General features: G+C 39.3%; 1 protein-coding gene across 3 annotated transcripts in view; it reads right to left on the bottom strand.

Moving 5' to 3' along the window:
• The window catches only part of TC2N (tandem C2 domains, nuclear), a 42,645-nt gene extending 29,035 nt beyond the window's left edge, over positions 1-13,610 (bottom strand). The window contains exons 1-2 of one of the 3 annotated variants that reach the window (XM_005910251.2): positions 13,525-13,610; positions 221-343 (exon numbers count right to left, since the gene is read on the bottom strand). In XM_005910251.2, coding sequence (XP_005910313.1) covers positions 221-287 — 67 coding nt within the window. In that variant the 5' untranslated portion in view covers positions 288-343; positions 13,525-13,610. Of the gene's footprint in view, positions 1-220; positions 344-12,901; positions 13,132-13,384 lie in introns of those variants that run through there. The other 2 variants (XM_070357861.1, XM_070357862.1) reach the window with 2 other exon arrangements.
• Between the last annotated feature and the right edge of the window lie 5,417 nt (positions 13,611-19,027).

The following is a 19,027-nucleotide window of genomic DNA, read 5'->3' on the forward strand; positions in this document are numbered from 1 at the left end:
CCATCTTCTTGTGGTAATGTTCTAGAGTGTCTCCTATGTTGAACTCATCTTTCTCTCCCCTATGCTCCAAGGTACTTTTCATACCTAGCTAGTGTGCCTCACATTTATGTTTCTGACCCCCTCATGAAGTTAAAAAATATGTCTCATTTACATTTATATCACAAAATGCCACAAATAAAGGCATTAAATAAATGCTGAAGTCAAAAAGAAGCAAACTCACAGTTGTGTTTTTCTGTTCCACCATAGAAACATCCTCTGCAGCAACTCTTTATAAATTCTGTTGCCATTACATTAAATCTCCAATATCCAGCAAAAGATACAAACTTCCGATTTTAATATTAATCTGTTGGAAGAATAGAATACAAGTTAACATGATCATGCATAATGTCATTAGGTATCATTAAATAAATGATATTATCTGTCTTTCTAAAGCATTATGAGGGCTCCAAAGCAAAAAAAAAATTGTTTAGAGAAGATAGATTTTTTGTTCCTTTACGTAATTCTATATAACTTTGGATCCTTCTAAGTTATTAAAATAACATGCTTAAAAATTACTAATTGAACAATCTCAATGTTAAATCTGGAAAAAAATTCCACTCTCAATTTTCTCTTTCAGCTGATATATCTAAATCAATGTCCAAATAAAATTTGCAAGAATATATGGCATTCATAAAAAGTGTGAGAAAATTTTCACTTCTTCCAAATCAATTCTGTTGGTAATCCAAAGGTCCAATGAGGGCCAATAAACAAACAACTTCATACTTTGTGAGTTAGTTTAATGCAGAGAAGTACACTAACAGAAAAATCTGTCTTAAACATACACTAACACATATTCTTCTCTCTCTCTCTCTCTCTCTCACACACACACACACACACACACACACACACACGCTAACTAAACCACAAATAAGATCTATTGGAAATAAAGACAGTCTATTCTAAATTTACCAGAAACATAAAATGGTATACAAAGCCAATTGCCCACCTTGGCTTCAGTGACTTTGTTCCAAATGCATTCTCATTTACACCTACTTAAACCAAAATTTTTCATGGGAAATTTCAAATGTATGCAAGAGGAGACAAAATTGTACAACAAACCCCCTACCACCTGGACTAAACAATGATCAGTTCAGTTCAATTCAGTTGCTCAGTCGTGTCCGACTCTTTGTGACTCCATGAACCAGAGCACACCAGGCCTCCCTGTCCATCACCAACTCCCAGAGTTTACTCAAACCCATGTCCATTGAGTCAGTCGGTGATGCCATCCAACCATCTCATCCTCTGTCATCCCCTTCTCCTCCTGCCCTCAATCTTTCCCAGCATCAGGGTCTTTTCAAATGAGTCAGCTCTTCGCATCAGGTGGCCAAAGTATTGGAGTTTCAGCTTCAGCATCAGCTTGTGGCAAATCTTAATTCATCTCACTGTTCATTATCTTTTGTCCATCTTTCTATATAATTACCAGTCCTTTTCTTCCTCAGTTTTAGAGGATAAATATTTGAAAGACTAATGCAACGTCCATAATGTAAGTGGTAAAACATTCTTCCAGTTTGTCACTGTCTTTTCAATTTGATGATGCTGTTTTCTGCTATGCAAAAAACAGAAGTGGGAGTGTGTATGTGTATATATAAACAGGCGTATATACAAACATACATACATATACGGGTGTGTGAATACTGTACATCCCAGTAGTGTTGTGAACAGGATCCAATCCTATCTTCTCTCAATTGACTATCCTAGTATCACAAACACCACTTATTAAAAATTAAAATTTAATTAAAAATTAAAGATTCCATATTTTCTACACTGATTTTAGGATGCTGCTTTTATTACAGACTAAATTTCCACATGCCACTGGGCTTGGGTTTTATAGTTTGTATTCAATTGATTTGTATTCCTGAACCAATACCACATTTTAAAAATTATGGGACTTCCCTTGTGGTCCAGTGGTTAAGAATCTGCCTTCCAATGCAGGGAACACAGGTTCAATCCCTGGTCAGGGAACTAAGATCCCACATGTTGTGAGGCAACTAAGTCCATGTGCTACAACTACTGAGTCCATGTGCCCTAAAGCCCATGCTCTGCGACAAGAAAAGCCCTCAGCTGCAACTAGAGAAAGCCTGCTGCTGCTGCTAAGTCACTTCAGTCGTGTCCGACTCTGTTCGACCCTATAGACGGCAGCCCACCAGGTTCCCCCGTCCCTGGGATTCTCCAGGCAAGAACACCCAGGTGGGTTGCCATTACCTTCTCCAATGCATGAAAATGAAAAGTGAAAGTAAAGTCGCTCAGTTGTGTCTGACTCTTTGAGACCCCATGGACTGCAGCCTACCAGGCTCCTCCATCCATGGGATTTTCCAGGCAAGAGGACTGGAGTAGGGTGCCATTGCCTTCTCCGAGAGAAAGCCTGCATGCCACAACAAAGACCCAGTGCAGCCAAAAAAAAAAAATTATAAGGCTTATGTTTCAATATCCAGTAAAGCTAGACTTCTATTCTTACTAGTCTTCAATTTCAAAATTTTCCTAGCTATGCTTACTTGTCTGTTTTTACAAATAAACTTTATAATTAGTCCAGACCTAGGAATTAAAAGTCTGATATTTTTATTGAGATCATGTTACATTTATATATTATTTTAGGAAAAAACTGACATCTTTAGGATGTAGAGTCTTCTGATTCAAAATACCTGTTCAAGTTTATGTTTGTATCTTTGGGAGTTTTTTATAGTTTTCCTCATAAATTTTGAACTTCTATTAAGTGTATGCCCATAAAATTTATTTGGCTAAATGGCACCTTTTCTCCCATTATATCTTGTAATTTATTATTATTTTTTAATTTATACATTTTTTCAAAGGCCCTTCTCAGTCTCAGTTTAGAGGATGCATTCCCTGACATGCCATATCATACTAATTTTTCTCATTTTTAAACATCTAGTGAATTTTTTTTTAAGTTTTACATTTTTCATGACATTTCATGACAACTGTTTTATCTCCCCTGCTAGAATAAAAACTTTCCAGAAACAATATTGTACTCACTTTTCTACTTAACACTCAGAACCTTGTATGATACTGGGAATACAACAGGAACTCAGCAAATATGTAGTTGATAGACAATGAAACAATGTAGAATAACTAGGTTATATAAAAACTGGGTTGGGAAGATCCCTTTGAGGAGGAAATGGCAACCCACTCCAGTATTCTTGCCTGGAGAATTCTATGGACAGAGAAGCCTGGCGGGTTATAGTCCACAGGGTCACAAAGAGTCGGACAAGACTGAGTGACTAACACTATATAAAAACTCCTAACATGCTCATCAAACTACATTTCTGGACTTGTCAACTTGCAACTACTTTACATTAATTATGAGGGGAATGTGAGGGGACTGGTTAAAAATGATTACTGCTTCTGGGAGAAGAGTTTTCAAAGTTTACACAGCCTTGAACCATCCAAAATGAACTGGAGATGAGAGAGGGATTCTTATACAAATAAGAATAATGGAGCTAGTTTGTTATGACAGACTACTGGAGAGCAGAGACGGGTACACAGAAAGAAGCACAAACATCAGTGGAAGGTCCTACTTAAGTATTCAGTATAGTACTGATCAGAGCATGCATATAGAGAAACTACACAAGACTGAAGGAAGACCACCAAAAAATGTTACAAAGACCATAACAACCTTTACTAAGGTCAGTAATAATGCCTATCCCCACCAACCAAACTGGAAAAACCTCACACAGAATACTGAATAGAGGACTCAGAGAGACTTGCCTTAGTGGTAGGGAATAAATAGCCCTACATTAAAGACTAGTCTGACCTAAAAAATCTTAACAACAAGTCTCAAAAGGATCAAACTATTTCTAAGAAATTTAACTATGTTCCAAAGCAGAAAATAATTATAGAAACCTAAATATATATATCACAAAAGGTAAAATTTACAATCTCTGGTAGCAATCAATAAAAAATTACCTTCATACAGAGAAAAATCCATCAATTGGAACCAATACAGATATGAACAGTTAAGGACCTCAAAACAGTTATAAGTGATTCTATATGTGCAAAAAGTTAAGTAGAAACTTGGAAGAATCCAAAAAAGACACAAACCAACTTCTAAAGAGGACTATAGTGTTTGAGATGGAAAAAATACTGATGGCATTAATACAGCAGATTAGATACTGCAAAAGCAACAATAAGCACAGCAATGAGACCCCAAATGAAATACAAAAAGGAAAAAAAAGAATAAAAACAAAATGAAAAACATATCTCAGACCCATGAAACAATTTCAAGAAGCCTAATATACATGCTTTTGAACTGTGGTATTGGAGAAGACTCTTGAGAGTCCCTTGGACTGCAAGGAGATCCAACCAGTCCATTCTGAAGGAGATCAGCCCTGGGATTTCTTTGGAAGGAATGATGCTAAAGCTGAAACTCCAATATTTTTGCCACTTCATGTGAAGAGTTGACTCATTGGAAAAGACTCTGACACTGGGAGGGATTGGGGGCAGGAAGAGAAGGGGACGACAGAGGATGAGATGGCTGGATGGCATCACTGACTCGATGGATGTGAGTCTGAGTGAACTCCGGGAGTTGGTGATGGACAGGGAGGCCTGGAGTGCTGCCATTCATGGGGTTGCAAAGAGTCGGACACAACTGAGCGACTGAATTGAACTGAACTGAATATACATGTATTGAAATTCATGACAGTAATGGGGAGGCAGAAAAAAATTTTTTAAGAAATAATACTAAAATTTTCCAAATATGAGACATACAAAGCTCAGGTCTAAGAAACTCAACAAACACTAAGCTTAGAAACTATGAAGAAAATTATGCCAAGGCACGTCATATTAAAATGGCTCATACATCCAATACAAAACATTTTTTAAAACCACTACAACTCAATAATAAAAAGAAAAGTAATCCATTTTAAAAAGGATTTGGACAGACACATCTCCACAAAAAATGGCCAAAGTGGCCAAAAAAGTACATTAAAAACACATTTAACACCATAATTCATTAAGGAAATGCAAGTTAAACTACAATGAGATAATACTATACACTTGTTAGAAATAATGAAATTGCAAAGACTGACCGTTTCAAGCATGTGGAATAAATAGAACTCTCATTTTCAACTGGTGGGACTATAAAATGGTTTGGCAGTTTAAGTTAAACATACAGCTACCATATGATCCAGACATTTCTTTCCTAGGTATTTATTCAAGAAAAAAGAAATTTTATATCTATACAAAGACTGGTACATTAGTGTTCACAGAAGCTCTATTTGAACAGCCAAAACATAGAAATTATCAAATATCCATCAACAGATGCATAAACAATTGGGTATACTTTAATAACTAATCTGTGGATTGGCGTCTTTCCACCTGTACTGGTAGACTTTCCAGTACTAAATTCTCATTCATTATCTCTTTAAATACAGTTTTTGCCCATTCTATATTTCTTTTCTTTTAGGAACGCCATTCACTAAACTTTCTTAACTTCTAGTTCTGATTATTCTAACTTTCATGTATCTTAATCTCTTTCATATCTTCCATTTCTGTATCTTTGAGCTGTATTCTGAATGATTTACTCTGATCTATATTCCAGTTCATTCATTCATTCTCTTGGGATTTGCCTAATTGCCTAATCTGTGGTTAAACTTAACAAATGAGTTTTGAGTTTTTATTACTGCATTTTTCATTAATAGAAATTACATTCAGTTCCTTTTTCAACCAATTTGGTACCTTCTCAGATTCCTGCTCCCTGCATGTATTTTCAATTGTGACTTTTATTTACTTAAATAGAGCCCATCAGGGTTAGTTTAATAATCAATAATTAGTAATTACAATACATAAGCATTTTCAAGTTTTCCTCTAATTGTCCACGGTTTTTGCTGATTCTTGCTCAGGTTGTCTTATTTCCACTTGGTTATCTTTTACAGATTATCCACTGACCTCAAAACTTAACTGGTAGAAATTTTTTAAGCCAAAGACGAAAGTATACTCCTACAGAGAATTTGCATTTGTATATCATATCATTTTAAATTCATGCCGTGACATATAACTTGATTTTAAAATGAGCAAAGGATGTGAACATTTCTCAAAAAAAAAAAGAAAAGAAAAATACAGCTAATAAACACACATAAAGGTGCTCAACATCATCAGTTATTAGGGAAATGCAAATCAAAACCTCAATGAGATACCACTTCACACACACTAAGATAGCTATAATCAAAAAGACAGAGAAAAGTAAGCATTGGTGAGGATGTGGAGAAACTAGAACCCTCATACGTTGTTGGTAGGTGTAGCTGATTTGGAAAACAGTTTGGCAGTTCCTCAAAACAAATACAGAATTACCATATGACCCAGCAATTCATACTTGTAGGTAAGTGGAGAATGAAAATATATTTCCTATGAGAATGGAAAACACATTTCCATACAAAAACTTGTACGCAAATATTCGTAAGAGCCAAGAAGTAGATATAACCAACAACCAAGGAATGGGAAAACAAAGTGTGGTATTATCCATACAATGGAATATCAGTCAGCCATTAAAAAGAATAAAGTACTGATTTACAGTAAACATGAATAATCCTTGAAACAATTATGCTAAGTGAAATAAGACACAAAAGGCATATTATATGATTTCATTCATATCAAAGGCCCAGAGTAAGCAAATCACAGAGACAAAAGTAGATTAGAAGTTGCCAAGAGTTGGGGGAAAAGAAGAATATGGGGAATGACTATCAGTGGTATAAGGTTTTTTTCTGGAGGTAATAAAAGTGGTCTGGAATTAAGATACTGATGATGGTTGTACAACTTCGTGGATATATGAAAATCCACAGAATTATACACTCTTAAGGGTGAATTTTACGGCATATATATACAGAGAGAGAGAAAGAAAAAAAGATTTTTAAAATTTACATATTGAAATTTTTTTAGACCACCAAAGTGACGTGTACTTCCCCCGTGATCTGGTAGTTTTAACTGCCCAAGGACAGGTTTTTTTCCCCTTCTGTTTCACTTGGCATTGAGACAACTTTCCTTGCAGATCCCTGAAGGAAGTTTCATCCTTTCCATGACATCACAGACCTTTGGGATCCCAGAATTATGGGCAGAAGTCTCTTGTTGGCTAACCGTGAATAAGCCCTGGACTGACTTCTAACTATGCCTCAAACCCTACAAATCTACCAAATTCTTATTCAAATCTAATCAAATTCCCCCAGTTTAGAAACTACCTTCAAAGCAAATAAAGCTCAAGGGCTCCTACAGTCTTAGATTTCCAGCTTTCTCTTAGATTTTGGCATATAAAATCCTAAGTACCTTAAAAAAAATTTTTTTAATACAGCTATTCTTAGCTATTTTCAGTGTGAAGGTTTTTCCAAAGGCCTTAACTATATTCCAAAAGTAAAAATCCAATATTTACTTTTCAAGTTAAAGTTAACTCCAGTGAGTTAGGACAGGATTTGCAAAAACTAAAGACAGCCTAATATAATCCACAATAAAGTAGCTTCGGAAGTACTTGTGACCTTGGGTGACTACAGCAGATATTTAAGACTTAAATAACATATTTCTATATACTCTGATGAAAAGTTTACTTTAGAAAAACCATTAAACTTTAATTTGAGTCCTAAAAGAAGCATGGATAAGTGACTTGTCTTTTAGGTATGGAGGCTCTTTATATAACTAAGTAAAAGTAAGACTGCAGCAAGGATACACAAAGAGACCAATAAAAGGATAGCCCAGAAACATGTGAACATATGTATGGAAAGTTGACATATGACACTTATAGATTATTGAAAAGAAAAACAGAATATTCAATAAATGATGCTGGGAAGAGCAGATTACCTGTATGGAAAAAAAATGAAACTGGATTCCTACTTCACACCACACAAAAATTAATTTCACATGGGCTAAGGACACAACTATGAAAGGCAACATTTTAAAGCTTTTAGAAGAAAACATCAGACTGTATCTGTTTCGGGGAAAGGAAAGATTTGTTAAACAAGATGTCGAAAGAGCAAACCATAAGGAAAAGCTTGACATATTCAACCACGTTAAACTACAAAATGAATGTGTCTGTCAAAAACCACTATAAAGAAAGTAAAAGACAAGCTGCTGCTGCTGCTGCTGCTAAGTCACATCAGTCGTGTCTGACTCTGTGCTACCCCACAGACGGCAGCCCATCAGGCTCCCCCGTCCCTGGGATTCTCCAGGCAAGAACACTGGAGTGAGTTGCCATTTCCTTTTCCAATGCAGGAAAGTGAAAAGTGAAAGGGAAGTCGCTCAGTCGTGTCCGACTCTTCGTGACCCCATGGACTGCAGCCCACCAGGCTCCTCCGTCCATGGGATTTTCCAGGCAAGAGTACTGGAGTGGGGTGCCATCACCTTCTCCGAAAAGACAAGCTACTTACTAGAAAAAAGATATTTGCCACAAGCATAACTGATAAGGGATTAGTATACAGAAAATGTATATATATATATACGCCAGAAATCAACTTTTAAAAGACAAAAAATTAAAAACAGGCAAAAAACACAGCCATTCCACACATCCATAATTAAGGAAATGTAAATTAAATCCCACCATTTCTCACCTACCAGATGGTTGAAAAGAAAAAATTCAGATTATTACAAATGTACAAATGTCTCAAATGTTGTTGAGAAAGGGAACGTGAATACTTAACACATTGCTTGTGAGAGTATGAACTGTTATAAAGCAATTCAGTATTATCTAGCAAATCTGAAGATCCACAACTCTACTCTGAGGCAAAAAAGCACAGAAAATTCTTACACATGGACACAGAGAAACATGAATAGGTACTGTAATAACAAAATAGCTTTAGTGGCAAAAAGCAAAATCAGATTTTAATATGAAGACTGAAAGCACCCTAAATATCCATCAACAGGAGGATGGATAAACAGTTGTAAATTCATATAGTGGAGTGCTATGCAGCAAAAAAAGGAAATGAACTATAACACCACATAGATGACTCTCATAAATACAATTTTGTGTTCCCCAAAAACATGAAACTGAAAGTACATTACTTATGAATACCTACTTATGTAGTAAAACTATACAAAAATTCAAGGAGCATAGCAAAAGACATGATCAAGAAGAAAGATACAATTATGGTTAAAAAAATATGTATTAGTCTATAGCATGATATAGGTACAGGGCATCTATTTTATCTGTAGTCTCTAAACATGTAGATGTATCAAAAGTACTATTTTGCACACATGAAATAATTTTCATTTAAAAATTAAGCAAGCACATGGCTGTGGTATAAATTATGAAAATACAGAAAACTATATGAAGAAAATAAAAATTAACAATAACTCCATAATCCTGAGATAACTACAATACTTAAATAAACATACTTAAATGATGTCTTTTCTTCTACTCTCTAGTTTGTTTTGTTTTGGCTTTGGCCTCTGCCCTGTAGCTTACAGGGTTGTAGTTCCCTGATCAGGGATCAAACCCATCCCCACTAGAGTGGAAGCACGGAGTCCTAGCCAGTGGATCACCAGGGAATTCCCATTCTACTATTTTTACTCTTTTTTTTTTTTTTTTAACAGTTTTATTGAGGTACTGACTTAAGTGAATTGCACATATTTAAAATGTACAATTACATGAGTCAGACATATGTATACAGAAGCGGAAACATCTTTACAATCAAGAAAATGAACATACCCATTAATACAGTCATGGGACAGGGAAGCCTGGCGTGCTGCATTTCAAGGGTCACAAAGAGTCGAACATAACTGAGCAACTGAACTGAACTGACTGATGAATAAATTTGCCATGCCTGAAAGTCACCCCCTTTACATCCATCCCCTTTTCCTTCCCTTGCTGCCCCCTACCCTCAGGTAACCACTGATTGTTTTCTATTACTTTAGTTTGTTGTTTCTAGAGTTCTGTCAGGTATAGTTTGGGCGTAACTTATTCATATGCTTCACTTTAGTAGATACTGCCATCAATTTACACTTCTACCAGCAGAGTACAAGAGTTCCAGTTGTTCCACATACTTATCAACACTTGTTTGCCTTTTCCATTTTTAGCCACTTTTTTCATATCCTAAGAAAAATACACATAAAAGTACTGCCTGAACAAAAAATTTAAACTCTCAGTGAAGACTGAAGTTAAACTCAGAAATTTTCATCTAAGAGCATTTTCCCTTAAATGCATGATAATAACTGAAGCAAAGGCCCTAACTGGTATATGCCTCATGAATTCTGATTCAGCCAAAATGTCTGATACCTATATAAGATTTTTAGAAGAGTCATTGAGATACACACTAGAAAAATCACATGACTTAAAAGTTATTGTTCACTCAGTCATGTCTGACTCTTTGTGACCCCATGGACTGCAGCACGCCAGGCTTCCCTGTCCGTCACCATTTCCCAGAGCTTGCTCAAACTCATGTCCATTGAGTTGGTGATGCCATTCAACCATCTCATTCTCTGTTGTCCCCTTCTCCTGCCTCCAATCTTTCCCAGCATCTGGGTCTTTTCTAACAAGTCAGCTCTTCACATCAGGTGGCCAAAGTATTTGAGGCTCAGCTTCAGAATCAGTCCTTCCAATGAATAGTCAGGGTTGATTTCCTTTATACTACTCAGGGTTCTCAAGGCAAGAATGTTAAAGTGGTTCCAAGGAGCAAGGGACTCTCAAGAGTCTTTAACACCACAGTTCAAAAGCATCAAGTCTTTGGCGTTCAGCCTTCTTTATGGTCCAACTCTCACATCCATACATGACTACTGGAAAAACCATAGCTTTGACTATATGAATCTTTGTTGGCAAAGTAATGTCTCTGCTTTTTTAAGATGCTAAGTTGGGAGCGTCTAAATACTGGAACTCAGGTGAAATACAATTCAACAGTTTGTTAAAGTGTGACTTTAACACTGACAACATCTGAACTCAACAGATGAAAATACCACTAAAATAGTGTTCATAATTTGAATTGGGGGGATTAAATATTTTCTATTTAATATGCTCAGATACTTGCTCTCAGCTACTACTTAACCAGCAGACAGGAACCATGCTGGGAGATGCTCTTTAATATAAATGTATCCTATTAGCCTTATATTCTTTCCAATCTGACCATAAACTCCCCTATACTCTACTACCCTATCACTTCTTCAAATCTTTGTGTCTCAAAATAAGGATTCTACACTCACTATCTTTATTTCTTCATCTTCTATTTACTCCTCAAAGTCATTCAAATTTGGCTTCCATCCTTATCTTTTTATTGGGTTGGCCAAAAAGGTTCTTCAGGTTTTTCTGTAAGATATGGAAAATCTCAAAATTTTTGGCCAACCCAATATTAAACTATGCTTGTTGAGTTCAACGACAGCCTTCTAACTACCAAAGCCAACAGGCACTTTATCAGTTCCTATCTTCCTGATTCCTCTATTTCATTTGATTCTAAAATAGATTTCTATCCTTTATTAAAACTCTTCCCTTTCCTGGCTTCTATGACACCACTGTCTTAATTTGCTTCCTTCTTTCCTGAACTGCTTCCTTGGTCTCCTTGGCTGTCTCTACCCATCACTTAAGTACTGATATTTTCCATCCTTGGTCTTCCTCTTTTTTTTAAAAATTCTACTTACTTGAATCATTTCTTCCACTCTCACAAGATTAAGTATCACAAGTCCATGGGTGGTTTCCAACATTCACAACTCTGATCCTGACTTTAGAAAATCCCTTTACCAATATACCTAACTGCCAACTAGACAGCTCTGCAGAAGGTCCTACAAGAATCACAAGCTCATTTTCTCTCAACCTGAATTAGTCCCTCAGTTTGTTAGTTTTATTTGTGAATACACAATTGTAATTCAAGTGGAGCCAATAAAATACAAGAGGAACTTAAAACTGTTGTTTCTTGAAGAGCTTTTAAAAAAAGAGCAAATTTTTATGAAAGTTTTTTCCTCCACACTCAAAGTCATTAGCAAAAGCTACAAAATACATGATAAAATATCTCAAATCCCAGTTCTCAAAGGCAATCAATATTAATATTTTCTTCCAGAAAGAGCAATTTTTAACTTTGAAAAAGTCACATATCAAAATATTGAACTGGTAAGTACGGAGTGTTGTTACTGTTAACTCTTAATATTTCCAGGCTACTTACAGCAGTAAACAGAGTTGGACACGACTGAAGTGACTTAGCAGCAGCAATCAGGGAAAACACCTCTGTCAAACAGCCTACTTGGAGGAAAAATCAGTACATTTTTTTTTCTCCATTTATTTATTTATTTTATTTTTTAACTTTCCAATATTGTATTGGTTTTGCCATATATCAGTATATTTTAAAAATGAAAGCAATTCTTTTACATGCTGTATTTTAAAGTAGGGGTCCCGAACTTTTTGGTACTTTTTGGCCCCAGTGACCAGTTTGGTGGAAGAGAATTTTTCCAGAGAGGTGGTGTGTGGGCGGGGGAGGCGGGGCAGGGGAGCCAGGGGGGTGCCCCGGGTGGTTTTGGAATGATTTAAGCATATTACATTTATTGTGCACTTTATTCCTATTATTATTACACCAGCTAGACCTCAGATCATCAAGCATTAATCTCATAAGTGGGGGGACCCCTGTTCTAAAGGAATCAATCAGCGTTTTTTGTCTTGGCATTTATCTTACCTATACCTACCATGCGTGTGCCATATAGCCACGATTCATGGGTAGTATTTTCTTGATTTAAAGAAAATCATAGTAAAGAAACAAGAAGAAAAAAAAACTGGAGGAGACAGAAGCCAAATCTAAAATCTGCTGCTGTTGTTGCTGCTGCTAAGTCGCTTCAGTCGTGTCCGACTAGCCAGGTAGATAATTCATATCTTCCAAAATTCAAAGCAAAGTGGTATTTACCACTCCTCCGCGGATTCAAAAAGTTTCAGAAACATCACAGAAACAATTCTCTAACCAGTTCTCACCAGTTTCTCCAGGTAAAAGAAACGCCTTCTCTTCCCTCTTAACCCAGAGGCCACCCCAGCCCTCCCCAGCCCCTGCTCTCAGAGCCGGTGGTCAGAAGCGCGCGCCAAGGGCAGGGAGTGGGGCGCGCGGCTGGCTCCACCAGGGCTGGGGTCTCCCCTCCGTCCGGCCCGGGGGTCCCAACGAGGAGACCCGTGAACCCAGCGGACCCAGTGCTCCACAGGGCGAGTCTCTGCCCTCCAGGCCTCAGAGATTCCGGTTGTCGAGGAAACTTCCCTCAGGCCCGAGAAGAGCAGGCGTCGCTGAGGAGAATCTTGTACTGAAATAGTGCTTTTTTTTTTTTTTTTAAGTTAAAGGAGACCAAACCCTACAAAACAATTGCTCCACACACAGCCTCCAGAGGCTGCGGGTGAGGGGGCTATTCAGCCGCCGGCGAGTCCCACCCGGTGGGCCCAGCAACGGCCGCTCGAAGCCACACAGCTTACCCGAGGAAGCGCCCGGGACCCCACACCTGAGCCCCCTGGCTCTCTCCCCCGCCGCGTCCCCGCGGCGTCCACTCTTCGCTCTCGGGGAGTCCCTGCTTCACACGCCGCTGAGGCAGTGCCGCGCGGCCGCGGCCGGTTACCTGCTCGAGGTAGTGGGCGCTGTGGCGTCGCCGCCCGCGGGAACCGTGATTCAGGTCACCTCGCGCCGCCGCGCCCTGAGGCCCCGCCCCCGTCCCCTGAAGACCGCCCCGCCCTCTCTCCAGGTCCGCTCCGCCCCGCCCCCTCAGGTCCGCCCCACCCGAAGAGAGGTGCGCGCGGACCGTGAGGCATGGGGTGTGGCCGTCCGTCCCTGCACCTGAGCGCCAGGTGCCTGCGCCCTAGGTTCCTTCCCTCCTCGCCTCTCCCAGCACAGTTCTCAGATACACCCTCTGTAAGGGTCTAAGATGAAGCCACGGAGAAGCCAATGGCACCCCACTCCAGTACTCCTGCCTGGAAAATCCCATGGACGGAGGAGCCTGGAAGGCTGCAGTCCATGGGGTCGCTGAGGGTCGGACACGACTGAGCGACTTCACTTTCACTTTTCATTTTCCTGCATTGGAGAAGGCAATGGCAACCCACTCCAGTGTTTTTGCCTGGAGAATCCCAGGGATGGGGGAGCCTGGTGGGCTGCCGTCTATGGGGTCACACAGAGTCGGACACGACTGAAGTGACTTAGCAGCAAGATGAAGCCAGGCAGGGTTTGGAGTGTGTTGAAGGATCAGACGGGAAGTAAAAGACAGGGGTGTTTAGTGGGAATGCCACTCGCCTGATGAACCTCCCTGAATAGGGAAGGAAGGAGCAAATTCTCTTGCCAGAAGATACTTCTGCAAGTAGAGAAACTTCTTGGAAGCCAAGAAACTTTTGTTTGTGTTATGGTCTTTAGTGTTTATAGCCTATTTAAAGCAATGAGAATCAGCTCACAACTCTTCACTTATGACTTTACGTTTCCTACTGCTTTACCTGGTGGCTCAGCGGTAAATAATCCGCCTGCAATACAGAAGACAGGGGTTCCATCCCTGGGTTGAAAAGATCCCCTGGAGAAGGAAGTGGCAACCCACTCCTGTATTCTTGCCTCGGAAATCTCATGGACAGAGAAGCCTAGCAGGCTACAGTCCATGGGGTTGCAGAGTCAGACATGACTGAGCATGCATATACTACTTTACCAGCAGCAGGTACCTTGGAAGGAATCCCAGAGGTATCCACTACTTGTCCTGCCCCATTCTATGCTGGAATCCCATCTGGCACACTTTGGCACAGTTGGCTGGCCCTTTTCTTTTTTGCCTTCCTTTCTGGGAATCTCTGTTCTTGGAAAGTTGTTGAATGAATTCCTAGATTATCTGTTGATGAATGGCTAAGTTTTGAGAGGCTGATGGATTATAAATTGAAGTTCAGTTCAGTTCAGCCGCTCAGTTTTGTCTGACTCTTTGCGACCCCGTGGACTGTAGCACACCAGGCTTTCCTGTCCATCACCAATTCCCAGAGCTTGCTCAAACTCACGTCCATTGAATCGGTAACGCCATCCAACCATCCCATCTTCTGTCATCCCCTTCTCCTCCTGCCTGCAATCTTTCCCAGCAGCAGGGCCTTTTCCAATGAATCAGTTCTTCACATCAGGTGGCCAAAGTATTGGAGTTTCAACTTCAGCATCAGTCCTACCAATGAATATTCAGGACTGAGTTCCCTTAGGATTGACTGGTTGGATCTCCTTGCAGTCCAAGTGACTTTCAAGAGTCTTCTCCAACACCACAGTTCAAAAACGTCGAATTAAGGTAATCATTTTCTTTCTGGAGAGTAGTCTTTCTGAAAATGGGTTCTGTTCATTTCCAGGATCTAGCTGCTAGAGTGGGAGTTAGGGTGGGGAGGAGGATGCCTTGATCCTGAGAACAAATTAATCTGGGGAAAGAGAGACTATAGCTTCTCTCCTTGAGTTGACAGGGCTTTCAAGGCCTAAGAACTGTGCTTTACTTTGTATCATCCTGTATTTCTCAAGTTATTTGATTCGAGGAGTGGCAGAATATGCCACCCCAAAATATTGGGATACTTTGTTATTTTGAGGCACCTGAGAATCAGCAGTTGGAAGAAGGGTACTCTGAACTTACTTTTTCTTTCTGAAAGCAGGATATAGAACTCCCAAGTGAACAATGTCCTCCCTATATCATGAGGAAAGAAAAAGGCTTATCACTAGAGATGAGAGTCAAGGAAGGGGGAAGTCTACCCAAAGAAACCTTTTTAAAGTAACCTTTATATTTATATTCAATTCTCCACTATTAATTGCCCTGGCTCAAGTCCCTTTGTTGCCCCCCGTTTTTGCTCCTTACTGCTCTGTGTCCAATTTAATGTATAACTAAATGTTAGGCTCTAACTGCTTCTTTGGGTCTTCATTTTCCTATGGGTATGCCCATGAACATGTAAAAAAAAAATCAGTGTGCTTTGCTCCTGTTTATCTGTGTCAATTTAATTCTCAGTTCCAGGTAGAAACCTTAAGAGTGTAAAGTTTTTGCCTTCCCTCCAGACCACACCAACTCTCTTCTTGAGAAATGCTAGTTAGCATCCTGGGGCCTCAATGTCTCAGCAAACACACTTTGATAAACACTGCTTAAAAGTCCTGGATTATTCACTTCAGTAATTTTTCATTCTATTACAAATGTTTGCAGAGTTCTGTACTCTTTACACAAAGCTTTCACGTGAGTCATCTCATTTAAGCCTCACAATTATGATGTAACTGTTTTTATCCTAGTTTTACAGCTGAAAATATTGACGGTCAAACAAGCAGTAGTTACTCAAGTATCGAGTCTAGATTAACTCTGGACTTCAGACTCTAAAGCTTTAAAAATATGTATTATATAAAGTGTGTAGCTAATGTGCTCTATTTAAGGATCAAATGATTCTGTGTGTATGTGACTTCACATACACACACATACACACACACACATATACTTTCTCTCTCATTTGACCCTTAAGTAGAGCACTTCCTTGTTTGGAAATCTCTGGATTCATGTGTTACTTTTCCAGGGCAAGGACCTTTACCTATCTTTTACTCCCTGCAGCACCTGACATCATAGTGTAGGGCACAGAAGTGTCACCTAAATGTGCTGGATGAACAATGAGTGACTGGTGGGGACTTTCCTGATGGTCCAGTTCATTTCAGTTCATTTGCTCAGTCGTGCCCGACTCTGTGAGCCCATGGACTGCAGCATGTCAGGCTTCCCTGTCCGTCACCAACTCCTGAAGCTTGGTCCAACTCATGCCCATTGAGTCGGTGATGCCGTCCAACTATCTCCTCCTCTGTCGTCCCCTTCTCCTCCTGCCTTCCATCTTTCCCAGCATCAGGATCTTTTCCGATGTGTCAGTTCTTTGCATCAGGTGGCCAAAGTATTGGAGCTTCAACTTCAGCATCAATCCTTCCAATGACTATTCAGGACTGATTTCCTTCAGTATTGACAGTTAAGAATTCGCTCTGTAATGCAGGTGATGCTCCCACATGCCACAGAGCAAATGAGCCTGTGCACGGCAACTACTGAGCCCATGTACCACGACTAGAGAGTCTGTGCACTGCAGTAAAAGATCCTGTGTGATGCAATGAAGAGCCTGTGTGCCTCAAGTAAGACTGGATGCAGCCAAATAAAGAAGCAATCAATATAATACTTAAAAACAAAAAAAGAGAGTGAATGTTGAATGAATGCGCAACAGTCCTTCCTGAACTGGATGGGGTGCTTGGTTCCCTGACGGACAACCTTAGCAACCTCCTCACTGATGCAGAAGTCCCCAAACAAGAGCTCCCCAAATTGCTCCTAGTTTTCTTCCATCTAAAAAGGCCTATTAGAAGAACTTACTTGGCTGACAGATAGTTTATTGAAAACAACAAAACCAGTTCCTTTGTTTTCTTTGAAATGTTCCCCTTTCCTGTTCCACTTTCAGAGGCAACGCTGCATTGATAATGTACTAATGGAGAATATGGTCCATCTTTCTCTGTGACCTTGTGATGCCTCTTCCCATAGAATGATGGTGTTTGCAACATTCTGAGTGGGTTTATTTTTTTGTTTAGTGTTTGTTTTTTTAATGTTAAACATTAATGATTTTAATGTTTAATGTCCTTTTATTTGAGGCAGATATAAGGAGAAACAGATTTAGGTTGACCTGGATAACACATCAGCCTAGACTTTGCTATGCGGCTTATTTCATTTGATAGAGACAAATCACTTAATCCCTGTCCTAATCCTCTTCATTCTTCCTTGATTTAGTGCAGTTTATAAATGTTTTGTGACTCAGTCCAGCCCTACATTGCCAGTCTCCCCTAAAACTAACCCCACCACACATTTTTGACCTTCTGAATTGATTGAAATTCCCTAAATTGCCAAATTTGCACTACTGTTCTCTTTACTTCCATTTTATGTGTATCACTGGTAAGATCATGTTCATTCAGTATCACTTCTTCTGGAAGATGAAACTCCACAAAACCCATCTGAGAGTGCATTAGGTGCCCTTCCTCAACATTTCCTTCATAATCCATTCATATCTGTATCCTGGCACCTACTCAATAACTGTGATTATTGGCTTTCCCCCTTTTTTCCTATCAAACTCATTCTATGTGAGTTACCAATAAACAGGAATTATAACCCACCTCCTTCTTGAGCATACTCATAGCTCCTCACATAGCAGCACTCAAATATTCATTGAATGAATGAAAAACAAATCTTTAAAAGAATGTGAATTCCTAGAGTACTTGTAAAATAATTTCACAAATATAAATGGTTGTAGGAACACAGTGGGGGTGGCATACAGATTTCTGCTTCCCTCCAAATTATTTCTTTGTCATATTCTGCCTTAGAAAAATATAACAGCAGAAACCTATACATATTCATTCTTTAATTTATTCACTTGATGTTCAACAAACTTTCTTGAGTGCTTGAAGTATATCAAGTACAACCCTAAGCATTTGCTTCAGGGAGAAAGTGGCATTTCAACAGAGTCACAGATGGTCATCAAACCTTAATTCCTTCTTGTGGCCTCAGAGCTAAACTTCATTTTCTATTCCCCTTGCATCTAGGTAAAGTCATATGACCAGTCATCACCAATGGAATTTGGAGTTTCACTTCTGGATCTACACAATTAAAAACTGGGAGTCTCTTTCCTTTCCATCCCTTGACCACCTTGGACCCCTGTTAAACCATTACTAACCATGGCATCACTGATTCAATGGACATGAGTTTGAGCAAACTCCAGGAGTTAGTGAAGGACAGGGAAGCCTGGGGTGCTGCAGTCCATGTCCACAAAGAGTCAGACATGACTGAGCAACTGAATAGCAACAACCATCACTAAAGCTAATAATGCAACCAGATGGAAGAGGTCCTGGTTTCTGATTGACTCCATGGAACAAAGCTCCACCCACCTCCCACTGATCTTGATTGGATTGTGATATGAATGAAAAACAAACTTCTTTGTGTAAACTACTAATATTCAGGCATTTTTTTCTCCAGCTAGCTTTATCTACCCTGATTAATACTGCCATACATGACAATATGTAGATTACATAAAACACTGCTGCTGCTGCTAAGTCGCTACAGTCGTGTCCGACTCTGTGCGACCCCACAGATGGCAGCCCAC

This window comes from Bos mutus, chromosome 21, assembly GCF_027580195.1.
Source record: "Bos mutus isolate GX-2022 chromosome 21, NWIPB_WYAK_1.1, whole genome shotgun sequence".
NCBI lineage: Eukaryota > Metazoa > Chordata > Mammalia > Artiodactyla > Bovidae > Bos > Bos mutus.